Source organism: Cyprinodon tularosa, unplaced genomic scaffold (assembly GCF_016077235.1).
Source record: "Cyprinodon tularosa strain WSP-4 unplaced genomic scaffold, ASM1607723v1 ctg802, whole genome shotgun sequence".
Lineage (NCBI taxonomy): Eukaryota > Metazoa > Chordata > Actinopteri > Cyprinodontiformes > Cyprinodontidae > Cyprinodon > Cyprinodon tularosa.
Genome location: NW_024039566.1, coordinates 162,129 through 175,154, shown reverse-complemented (window position 1 = coordinate 175,154; position 13,026 = coordinate 162,129). Strand labels below are relative to the sequence as shown.

The following is a 13,026-nucleotide window of genomic DNA, read 5'->3' as shown; positions in this document are numbered from 1 at the left end:
TTAACCAGCAGACGGAAAGTCTTGCTCTCTCTCGCTCCCTTGTGGTCAGAATGAAACGCGGACATTTATCAACTGGTAGCAGCTGGTGTTTTCACTGGGGAAGGTTCCTTTATTAATCCCAAAGGGAAATCAATTACTTTTATAAGGGCTTATTCAACAAGTTGTAGATCTGGATAGCCATAGAAAAGAAAGGATCTACTGCAGGGGTGTTTCTTACAGAAGACTGGAGAAGCTCACATTGAAGACACAGAGAAGATATGCATCACCTTGCTGCAAACATTGAAGGGCCTCCTTATAAAGAACAATCTGGTAGCATAATGTTTATAGTGTTTGACCAGTTTCTGTTTCTCCTGACATTTGCACCAGTGGCGGCTGGTGAAAAATATTTTTGGTGGGGCTGATATAGCCTAGTGTATGTCTCCAACTAATCCGGAATAAGAATTCGATTAAACAATTGGACAATACATACAATTTAACAGTAATGATTTAATTTACTATATAATAACAGTAACAGTGATGATTTGGGTCACTGTGACGGGGTTCTTTGGCCTCCAAGAATCCAGGCTCAGTCTGGTTACCGGTGTTGGTGATTTATTGAGCTCAAAAAATCAAAACAGGGTGCAAAAGAAACTAAACATATACAAGATACTCTGGGCCTCAGCCTCCCTCCAGTTACCAGCAACGTAACAAAGAAACAGAAAACAAAAATTGCCGCTTTTCTTCCCACAGCCCTCATTAAATAGTTTAAGCCCCTCACCTCAGGCTCTCTTATTTCTGATTTCTTCTCATTAATCAGTTTTGTCCATATATTACCTCCACAAACAATTGATTTACAAAAACAAATAATTTTTACAACTTAATTCTTTTACACAGATTCATTGACTTATTCAATTACACCAAACTGGGTTTGAACCCAGCAAAGACGCAGCCAGACTGAAGATGACAAGTCCCCATAGCATAAACACGTACACACCCACCACACACACACACACCCCCCACATACCACACACACACACGGCTAACCCCACTGAAATATTAAGTGTGCACCCTCAATACGCCAGCAGGTAACCAGGAACAGCTTGTGTGTTTTAAGTTCATGGAGCTACTGGTCTCAGCGCGAGTGAATTGGTCCTCACAAACACAGTATAACAGGAATGTGTGTGTGGCGCGCAAAGTTAGAGGATGTTTTAAGCGACGAGGTGGATTCGTCACAGTCACAATAACCATGACCATCCTACAACAGGGATGTTCTTCTGGCAAACGGGTAGATAAATAAGGATCTCACCGAATTTGGTGGAAGCTGCATCTCGCTCGTTACATTCGCCATCTTCCCTCTAATTGTCTGCACCTGCGCTTGGGTTCAGAAGCCTGTAAAAGTGCAGTATTTTCAGCGCCCCAATACCATAAAGTTCCGAGACGCTGATTGGCCATTAAATTCACCTAGCAAAAGTACATGATGGACAGATTCTCTGCAAATGTGGGTCAGTCTGATCAGCGCCCCCAGAACAGAGACGGTAGGAGTCTGTCTGTGGAAATCCACAAATTAATGACAGTAGATAGCGAAATGTTGTTTATATAATTTGTTTTGCTTATAGGTACACAGTCTAGAGAGTAAAACTGACATTTATGAGTTAATTTCTAAAAATATATTTTACGTTTCTCTCTTCTTATCAGGGAGGGCGGTGCCCCAGCGCCCCCTATGGGCCGGCCGCCACTGATCTGCACTCATCCTCCTTTTTATTTACATTTAAGCTGAGATGATTGTTTCCAAATCATGCCATGAGTGCTTCACCGGCTCCCTGTATTCAGCTTTCTGTCCATCGCTGATACAAGTACAGAGTCATCTGAGTGTTTCTGCTGATGACAGAAGTCTGTCTTGTCCAGGAAGTCAGAGGTCTAGAGAGTAATAATGAATGACAGGAAAACTGCTCCCTTTGGTGCTCCTGTGCTGCTGATTTTCATGTTAGACAGCTGACCCTTCAGTCTAAAAAGCTGTGGTCTGTTTTTCAGCTAGTCTTTGCTCCAGATGATTGCTGAGGCCTCCATGTGACTCTTTTATTGTTTCTGAAAAAGCATATCAAGCTGAATCGTGTTAAATGCATTGGAGAAATCAAACAGGGAATGGATTAAAAGCAGAGCGCCGCAGTTCTGTACCCTGTATGATGCAGGCGCTATTAGTATGTAAAAATAAGGTGGTAATCGTTCTGCAATGATAGGCTTTTTATCAGACAACCTAAGGTTTTACCTAAGAAACATTCTGATTGGATTTAAAACACAAGAAACATGAATAGTAAAACAAATTCAGAAGTTATTTACGCTATATGGGAAATGCCTTGTCACAAATATAAGAACTGCTTCAATCTTTCTATTAACTTTTTTTTCCCAGCCACGTCCAGGGTGAATCCAAATGCCAAAAAAAAAGTTTTTCTTCAAAATTGAAAAACTTAAAGCCGCAGCAGCTCTCATAACTTCCCAGTCGCACGCGCTCCCTAAACATTTGGTGCTGCCATGTTTTTTTTTTTATCCCTAATTATTGCAACATTTTATTCTCTGAACAGCTGACAAGGTGAATCCATATAAGATGGAGAAAATGAGCTCAAAAACTATCAATGAGAGGGTTACTTTAAGCCAAACCTTTTTTCTAAATCAGAAAACAACTGAGTTTTTTATCACCTCCATGTTGCCTCGTTGTGTTTCTCTCATCGCTCATCTTACAACCAGCTGCACTTTAGGGTGTCACACCCATCTTTGTATTACCAACATCAGCCTTTGAGTGCAGGATTAGTTCACCCTATATCTCCTTGCTTTCTGTATCCCTTTGCTTACATTGATTTATTTTCAAACACCTCAGTGATGCTGCTAACTTTGAACCTGGTCCATCTTAAAGGTAGCCTGGGTGCCACTCCGAACTTAGTCCCGCCCACAACGTTTGAGGTCGGGAAGTTCGGTCTGGCTCTGCTCCATAGTAGCGCGAGTATCATCGCCCACTCTCTGGCGATCTAATCAAATTGTCAGCGCGGGCTTTATACGATGATGGACAGATGAACAACAGTAACGTAATAAACCACGTGACCAAAGCGCGCATGGGTGACAACAACAATGACTGCCGCTGGATATTTGAGGTGTGTAGATTCTTCTATTAGGTCTGTTCTAGAAGATATCGACAGCAAATCAATTTTAAAAAAGGAACAGAGAAACGCGATCAAGGCTCATCTTCTTATTCTTGGCGTGCAACTGCACGCTTTTTTTTTGAACTATACAAATATATAGATTTTTGTTGAACATACGTCACGCACTCCGTTGCTCTTATTGGTTGTAGGTCTATCCAATTGAGTGCAGAGGCATTTTTTTTCCTAGTTCGTTCGAAACACGCCCCATAATCACAGCTCTATGGAGCAGTATCAGACTCATATTTTGACTAGAATTGAGTCTGACTACGTCAGGCTATCTTAAAGGCTGATCCAGTTAAAAATCATCAGATTTTAAACACCAGCTTATTTCAGTTGTTTTTTAGTTTGTGCATAAATCTTTTTTTTTTTATTGAGTTAAAATTCTGGGTTTTCATTCTCTACATATAAATTAGTAAAATATGCTACATTTGCTATTTATTTTTTTTAATATAAGGTAGATGATACAATAGCAAAGAAAACCATATTCACAAAAAAGGGGAAAAAAGATTTTGCCCATCTGAGGAGGTTGAAAGCATCAGAAGCATTTGATTAAAGTATTCCTTATAAATGATTTGTAGTTGATAAAGATGTTGCTGGTTAAAATCTGCCCAAATACCCTTTAACAAATGTTCATTGAGCTGAAACTTGCCCTCTTGTACTTTTCCACATGCAGCCAGGAGCTATGGGAGACGTCGAGGTAAATACTCCGCTGTGTCTGTTCTCTCTGAGTCTATGAACCTGCTTACTGTAAATGGGCCTTTAGAACTCACTGTATTCTGGGTTATAGGTTCTAGATCATGTTGGTGTTTTTGTTCTGCTTGTAATCTAAAAAGGTGTATCTTTTATTTTGTTCCAATACTGCTAAAAATGATAATTATTTGAAAAAAATTTAAAATTTAAAGATGATATTATTTTAGTGTCCAAAAATGTATGATAGCAACTGTGTTCATAGCACATAATGAAAGGCTTTGGATGTGCTTCCTTTCAACACAGAGTGGGAACATATTACCCCAGACTTGCCAAGATAACCTTAATAAAATACAACAGTTTAAATGAATCTGGGTATTTAAACCAAATCATAACAGACAACATGATGTATTGAATTTTTCCTAATCTGAACTACAAGAACTATGTTTTACCATGCATGCAGTGCTGAAGTTTTGTATTTATGTTTATAAAAAAATAGTTAATATTATACAATAATATTGGACATATACCACATATTATTGCATGCATAACAAAATACCCTAATGTGTACAGTCTGTTTTAAAAACATGTGAAAGCTTCGTTACATTTAAATTAGAAGTTGGCAAAATAATAAAACACTCTTTGTAGCTTTTTTAAATAATAAAGTTTTTTTTATTTAAATGTCTAGATATTTTCCTCGACCCGAAGGGTTTATTGGCAGTTTTACTGTTATACTGTATGATTGTGTTTTTTTAAGGTTTCTGCTAATTATAGCAACTTTGGTCTTTCCCAGATGAAGCGAAATAAGCATCTCTGAGGTAGATACCTAAATCTATCTATAATACAGAAAAAAACAAATACAGTAGATAGTTTTTTTTTCTTTTACAGGAGATGCAGCCAAGTAGAGCTAGGTATCGTCAGCATAACTGTTAACATTAACAAAGTGTCTGCTCTTCATAACCTAAAGATAATGGATAATAATTGTACTGCCTGCTTATGTAATTCCATTTCTCTTTGAACCATTGAATGCTTTAAATATTGAACTCTAAAATAAAGTGTGCATAGTTTGTGAATGCATTATAATCATAAAATTTGATTTTAAAAACCTAAATAATTAGCATTAAAAAATGCACCATCACAGTGTTCTAGGCGTGTTTGCATCCCTTACCACACATAATTTGAGCCTCACTTAGATGAAACCTTTCAATCAATGCAATAAAGCTGTTTGCAAACGCAAAATATCAGTGTTTAGTAAGTGATTTCAAATGATCTGAATGTATGAGTCAGAGTCAGTCATTGACAGCTGTTAGCAGGACCTGCAGCGTCTTGCTAAAATATTCATACCCTTTGTTCCCGACCTCATTTTAACTTAGAATCAGCAGTTTTATACTGAGGTTAAATCACACAGGTGGACTGGATATTATTAAGGGGTATCAGAGTAAAGAGTGTCAGATACAAATATATAGATATATATATATCTGTATATATATATATATATATATATATATATATATATATATATAGGGAGAGAGAGAGAATGATGCTTACATTTTTTGCCTCTTCGCACGTAGTCTTCACTCTTTGTCTTGATAAGCGATATTTCAATTGAATATATAATGAAATGGGTTTAGTTTAAGTGGTGTGAATACTTTTGTAAGGCACCCCAGGTTTGGTTCAATATTTTCCAAAGTCCAAATTGATCCGAGGGTTTCCCTTTTCCCTTTTCTGACAGTCTTGTGATTTTTTTCTCTCAGGAACCTTTGCTGACACCCAGCTTTCTAAATTTGTAATGCAGCCTCATTTCAGTTTGTGAATGAATGTTTTAGGATTTCTTGGAATTCAAACTGTCTGTTTCATTTAAGCTAACAGGAGCTCCCTGCTTATTTGGTATCCAAAAACCTTTTTTTTAATAACCACAATGGAATGGTCTATATAAATCAGAACATTTAATTCAGATTAAACCAAAAATATTTGCCTTCTGCACAGCTGTGGATAATTTTTTACTACACCTGTCATATCTGTCATTTTTATCATTTAATTGGCATGGATTAGAAACTGAACATTTTGGTGTCCTTAGGATTTTGTTGCAGCTTTTCAGTCCTGCTTTATCTGCCATGGTGCTTAATATGGAGAACAGATTATTATGTCACAGTCACAGATCTGATCTGACAAAACTGAACTGCACATAATCCTGGCTTTAAGCTGCTGCTTTGTCTCCGTGTTGCAGTGTAATGAAAGCAGACATTTTTTTTCTAATAGAGAGCTTTGCTTTTAATCTCTCCCATTCCCAGAGGAGGAATGATGTTCCTTAGAGAGGTACTGATGCTGTGACCTAACAGGAAGTGATTATGTGTTTATGCAAAGACTTTTTTTTTTCAATCTGCTGTGCCCTCACCTTCCCTCTATGTCCCCACCAGGCCGCTCCTCCCTTTTCCCGATTGACGACAATCTCCTTGACGATGGCCACGGCAATCAGGGTGTTCCAGGTGTCCTTGGATCCCCAAACTGTTACCCCCATCAGAACGGGGAGCGCACCGAGCGCTTCTCCCGTAAGGTTTTTGTGGGGGGGTTGCCTCCTGACATAGATGAAGGTGAGGATCACTTGAACACTTTTTGTTATTTCAGTTCTGTATCTTGTCTTCATCCCTCTGTTTTCTCTTTTTTATTTAGATGAAATCACCTCAAGCTTCCGTCGCTTCGGTCACCTGGTGGTTGACTGGCCACACAAAGCTGAGAGCAAATCCTACTTTCCACCTAAAGGTATAAGCTAAAAGCATGAGCTGCTGGTATTTAACTACAGAGACATACCACTTAACCCAGGGTTAGGCAATTCCAGTTCCTGAGGGCCTCCATGCTGTAACTGTTAGAGGTGTCCATGGTCCAACAAACCTGATTCAAGTAATTAGATTATTAAAAGAACTGCAGAAACTGACAGCATACTGAGGAGGTAATACAGCAAATTGATTCAGGTGTTTTTGACCAAGGAAAAATCTAAAAGCTACAGCATAGCGGGCCTCGGGAACTGGAATTATCCACCCCTGACTTAACCACTACCTGCTGGAAACTCTAATGAAGATGTATAAAATCATTCAAATAGATTAATCTTGTATTGCGGTAGCAATGTCTCACACTAAAAATCTTTGAATAGTTTTTATTTTCAATAATCTGTTAAATAATCCAAAACATCTTATTATGCTTGGGTGTTAATATGATATGGAAGTAAATCTGTGTCGCTGGGATTTGAATTAAAAATGCCACTGAAATTTAAATGTTGTATGATTGTTCTTACTGTTTCAGTGTTAAAATATATTCAGAACACATTTTTGACCTAAAAAAAATTTTTATTGTCATTATTTCTACACAGCTGAAATTTCATTTGTTATTTTCTCTTCAAGCTAAAAATTCACATTACTATTTCAAAGTGATTACATTTTCAATACTTATTTTTCAGTAAAATGTTTCAGTGTTAAAAACTCAATATTTTCAGCCTCCTGAGATTCAACTGGCTCTATTTCACTGTCTTAAATTCGGCGTCTAAATTCAGTGTAAAAAGGGAAGGGTTACTTCAGGTCACAGACATTAGCCATGGATTGTGGTGTCCAACACCCAGCCAATCCCATTACGTTTTCTTAGTCACATTAGTCAGTTTTCAATATAGAAGAAAACAGTAGCTCCTCATATTTATTTTTTTTCTTGGTTGAAATGTGTATTTTGGGTTTTCTGTCTCTCTTTGGAAGTCAATGATTAGGCAGAAAGACACATTATTTGCTATTCGAGGGATTCTGCACCAAACATTATCCCAACAAATCTGTGTAGCCACCTAAAATTCAAACTGCAGTGATCCGTGAGCAGCTTGATACACAGAAAGAGCTGGAGTTTATGGAGGGGACTTTTCCTCAACTTAAATACATGCTTCATGTTTTTATTTCCATCTTGTCCTGTTCAGCATCTTAACAGCATAGTGGTGGTCTTACTCTTGTGTGGTACCAATAAATAAACTCATTATGTTTAATTTTTATATTTTGTGTAAGATATTTCTGTTTTAAAAGTTGATTACACATCAACATTTTTTATTTAATTATCCAAGTTTTTTCTCTCAGGGTACTCTGGCCTCCTCCCACAATTCCCTTCAACGGTAGCCTCTGGCCCGGTCGCCTCTTCAGGGTTTTCATCTAATGTTCGCACTGACTGGAAGGCGTTTTTCATTTACAAACTGCAGGCATCAGAATAATGAAAGCGAACATATTTTGCTTGGAGGTTTCGACTTTTATGTTAATTTAGGCGTTAATAAACTGTTATCATAGGAGTGATCATAGTGATCTGCATCAGCAGTGCTGTGTCTGTCTCCCTGCCAGCTCCCAGATCAGCTTATCTGATTGGTTGATGTGGAGAGTCGAGCCGCAAAAGTTACATTTTTCCAACTCCAGCAGCTGCTGCTTTTGCAGCGCATGCTGCATCTCAGATGCTGAAAAGCTCATGAGGTGCTGCTTCAGCTGCTCTAAACGCACTGCAGGACCTTTTGCTGCGCCATGATGCGCATCAACCATTGACTTTGCATGTAAACTAGCTGCTTCTTCTGCCTCTCGCGCATATGGTCTGTAGCATAATGCTTTTGCAGTGAGCTGATATTAAGATCCTGGATGTTTGTGTGTCTCTCCAAGGATACGCCTTCCTGCTGTTCCAGGAGGAGAGCTCGGTGCAGGCCCTGATTGATGCCTGCATGGAGGAGGATGGGAAGCTCTACCTGTGTGTTTCCAGCCCCACCATTAAGGACAAACCTGTGAGTTTAACATGCAGCTCTCAGACAAAGACAGAAACAAAGTCATGAACCGTTTTTTTTTTGTCTTATAATTATGGATCCCAATAAAAACTTTTAATCAAGTTAAATACAGGGGCTGTAATGAATTAATCGCATTTTAATCAAAAACCATATCAACAAAATAAAACAACTTTTCAATTCAAAAAGCCTTTTTGCTCCCCAATTATTGAATAACTACCCCCTAATCCCAGAAAAGCCCATAATCTTTTATGCAACATCTTTGAATAACTACTTCTAACCATATATTATACCAGCAAGGCATACAATATTGCCTTTAAGACTTTACATTTGCTGTAAACAGAAAATAATTTGTCTATTTCCAATACTGACAGAACTGACAGGTCAGCTCTGCATAAAGCATTGCTTTACAAATCCTATTCAATGTGCAGCATTTAGTGCAGTTAAAACATTTGCCACTGAGGCTGCTGTTTCTTGTTAAGTCAGCAAAAAATCAATGTTCCTGGTCCTAGCTCCTTCCTTAATGCCAGCACTATTCAGATAGCATTTATTTTTCAACTGTTGACACACTAAGCTTAGATATCCATAGCTTAGATGTCCATACCCATTTGAGGTATTCAGTTCGAGCCATGATGGTTTTTCAGCCTGAATATCCCCACCTGCTTGCTTATCATATTTACCGGAGTACAAGAAACATCAACTACGAAGTTCAAAAAAAAGAAAATAAAAAACAATCCACTGGACTTTGTTTCCAATTTTGAAGACGTTTTGCTTCCCATCCAAGAAGCTTTTTCAATTTAATATGTCAGGAATATCTTTGAGTTGGAAGTTTTATTTAGTAGCCCATCAAAACCTTGAAATTGAAACAGACGAAGGGTCCATCCCTTTGGAATGGGGGTCGTTTGGCTTCTTTTGTTAGACTGCAATGCCCCATACCTGTCTAAGTCTTTGAAAGGGGGGTCGTTAAGGGAAATTGTTGGCCTGGCTGAATAGATGAGGTCCTCCACTCTCCTGTGCAGAGGTTGGGGCTGCGATGATAGTGGGAAGGGATTAACTTAATGCTGCATTGTAGGTTTTTGAAAGCTGGAACCTAAATCCACCCCTGTTTAAGGTTGTTTTTTCTTTCTTAACATAGATGGCTTCTTCCCCTCTCAAACCACCTATTTTCTTTTTCCAAAATGTGAACATTCTGGTCCTCAAAAGAATTGCCTTTGTCCAAAAGGTGTAGATGTACTACAAAGTCTTTTCCCGAGAAGGTTGCTCTTCTGAGTTGGGCCATGCGTTTGTGGAGAGGTTTCTTGGTTTCTCTAATATAAAGATTCCTCACTGCATTGAACTGCATACACCACTCCGCTCATATTTGGTCTGTGGGTTTTGTCCTTGGGATGCACCAGTCTAAGTCTAAGGGTCTCGTTTGGTTTGAAATTTATTTGGATTTTGTGTTTGGGGAAAAACCTCTTGAGTTTTTCAGAGACTCCAGCAACATATGCGATGGCGATGTTTTTGCATTTAATCTTCTCACCGTTATGTTCTGCTGACTGTCTTTTGGATTTCCTTGCTGATTTGAAAAAGGTTCCCACATGGGAGTTAAGTATGTATATAAGGAAATCCAATAAATTATGTCAATTTTTAACAATTGTTTTATTAAAATGTTACTAATTAATTAATTAACTTGTGATTACTGCGATGGACTGACGACCTGTCCAGGGCGCACCCTGTTTCTCGCCCGTAGACAGCTGGAGAGGCACCAGCACCCATCGCGACCCCACTTGGGATAAGCGTGTTAGAAAATGGATGGATGGATGGAGGGACTTGTGATCAATTCAAGTCCCTGCCCAACTGTTCACAGATTAAATAAAAAAAATCTTACTGTGTTTGACTTTAGGTGCAAATCAGACCCTGGAACCTGAGCGACAGTGATTTTGTGATGGATGGATCTCAGCCTCTCGATCCCCGTAAAACCATCTTTGTGGGAGGCGTCCCTCGACCCCTGAGAGCAAGTAAGCAAACCTGACTTTGTTTACTGGACACCAGCATAACACACATATCATCCAGAGTATCTGAACATTCCTCTCATCCTGTTTTTTTACCCCCTGTTCAGTTGAGCTGGCCATGATCATGGACCGCCTCTATGGTGGAGTTTGCTACGCAGGAATCGACACAGACCCAGAGCTCAAGTACCCCAAAGGGGCGGGGCGGGTGGCCTTCTCCAATCAGCAGAGTTACATCGCTGCCATCAGTGCGAGATTCGTCCAGCTGCAACACGGCGATATTGACAAGCGGGTACACATCTAGCGATCTTAACCCTTTAAAGCCAAGTGTATCACATTTGATACATGAGTTTTTGAAACCTCTGCATCATCAGTGTGATGTTTTTGTTCTTGAAACCCTGACTTACATAATCAGACACATGTAGTGAACAGAAAGCATATAAAAAAATGATATAGAAATATAAAGAAAGAAATATATCAAAATTGATGCAAATAAATGATGTAATTTAATGTTTACAAAATTGATATAGTTATTTCATTTGTCACAAAGTTCAGTGACAATTCTAATTTTGGAAAATTAGAATCTTCTGTCAATTTTTTCCTGGTTCAGGTTTTAAAGGGTTAATGAGATGTGATATTCACACAATTTCTGGATTCATAGCACGTGTTAACGTCATCGTTGCGATTGCAGGTGGAGGTGAAGCCCTACGTCCTGGACGACCAGCTGTGTGATGAGTGCCAGGGCGCCCGCTGCGGGGGCAAATTCGCTCCCTTCTTCTGCGCTAACGTCACCTGTCTCCAGTACTACTGTGAGTTCTGCTGGGCTAACATCCACTCCCGTGCAGGGCGAGAGTTTCACAAGCCCCTGGTGAAGGAGGGCGCCGACCGTCCGAGGCAGATTCACTTCCGCTGGAATTAGCGGCTGCACGTCCACCATGGCGGTCAGAGTTAAGGGAAACACTGGCTGATGGGAAAAAGAGCCTCACTCTGCCTCTCCTGCTAACCTAAGCTATCAGTATAATCGAGTGCGTAACACTATACAATATATACTAGCTACATATAGCTATATATCTTTTGTAGCAGCCAAACACCGCAAGCCTCAGTTTTTCACCAAAACCCCCCCTCACATCTCAGGCTCTGACAACTCTACAACTCTTTTATGGTACTTTCATCTTTTTCTAAGAGGAGATTTAAAAGTAAAAATAAGAAAAAGAGATTGATTTTTGTAGCTTTTTTTATTATTATTATTATTACAATTATTTTTATTTTTGTATGTGAGATCTAAGTAGATACGGGAATGTTTTTTGCATGGGGGGCAGCTCGTCTGTCTGTCTGTCTGCTGCTAGCAACCACACAGTGTGTTCAGCGCACACCAGTTTCTAGGAGAAAAAAAAAAATCTCTAACTTCGACTCGTGCCGCAGGGGATTAACCAAAGGTAGCATAACGATAAGAAAGCTCAAAAACTGACACACTGTCTGCCGCGGAAACAAGCGTGACTTTCTAACGCTATCATGGGCTTTTTTTGTTTTATTTTTTAGAGTTTATTGAAAGGAAAGAAAAAAATAGGGTTATTTTTTTCTGCTCATTCTAACCTGTAGAGCGATACCTCAAAATACTAAATCTGGTTTCCGCTAACATTTATACTTAAAAAAAAAAGCTATTTTAGAAGCTTTGCTGCTATATATAAATATATATGAATAGATATGTAGGTGTTATATTTAAACCCAAAATCATGTAAAGTGAAATGCAGTATGCACACAACCACTTAACGGCGCCACCGAAAGAATTAAAGTGCATGCAATCACAACAGGCTTCTAGCTGCAGGAGTAGCATGCAGAATATGACGTGAGAAAGAGAAATAAACCAAAACACTAAAATCTTATTTAAACGCTTAAAAACTGAGATTCTTTACTGGGTAGCATGATCATCAATGACAGATTCCCAAGTGGGGAAGCATAAAATAAAAAATAAAAATCAGAGGAGGTTAAGAAAAAAAAAAAAACGTACATAAACTTGCATGCTTCGATGTTTCTTTGTTGTTTACATACTATCAATACAACAAGTGATATTGGTTCTAATGTAGACTTAGTCGACGCCGTCTTCTGGTGACATGGCGGCTTGTATAGAAAAACAATAGGAAATCAAAAGCAGAGTGGTGTTCAGTGGTTTGTGTTTGTGTTTGTCTGTGTTGTGTGATTGTTTTTAGTGTAGACTGAGACTCTAGTTTAGTTATCAACAGATGATGTAGAAAATAAAAACCCAAAAACATGCCTTCACTTATCCCGTCTTTGAACCTTGGAAAAGGCTCTGGATGATCTCAGACAGCGTCTCTCAAACCGAAGACGTCTGAGTCATGATATTAAGCGTCCTTCATCTGTGTTTAGCAGAAGTTTTCATACC

At 38.8% G+C, this 13,026-nt stretch overlaps 1 protein-coding gene across 4 annotated transcripts in view; it reads left to right on the top strand.

The window, feature by feature from the left end:
- Positions 1-12,666, top strand: part of cpeb2 (cytoplasmic polyadenylation element binding protein 2) — a 29,830-nt gene extending 17,164 nt beyond the window's left edge. For 2 of the 4 annotated variants that reach the window (XM_038271647.1, XM_038271645.1), the window contains 7 exons: positions 3,844-3,867; positions 6,275-6,448; positions 6,528-6,617; positions 8,519-8,637; positions 10,520-10,634; positions 10,736-10,917; positions 11,317-12,666. In XM_038271647.1, the coding sequence (XP_038127575.1) occupies positions 3,844-3,867; positions 6,275-6,448; positions 6,528-6,617; positions 8,519-8,637; positions 10,520-10,634; positions 10,736-10,917; positions 11,317-11,544 (932 nt within the window). In that variant the 3' untranslated portion in view covers positions 11,545-12,666. The remainder of the gene's footprint in view (positions 1-3,843; positions 3,868-6,274; positions 6,449-6,527; positions 6,618-8,518; positions 8,638-10,519; positions 10,635-10,735; positions 10,918-11,316) is intronic. The other 2 variants (XM_038271648.1, XM_038271646.1) reach the window with 1 other exon arrangement.
- The last annotated feature ends 360 nt before the right edge of the window (positions 12,667-13,026 follow it).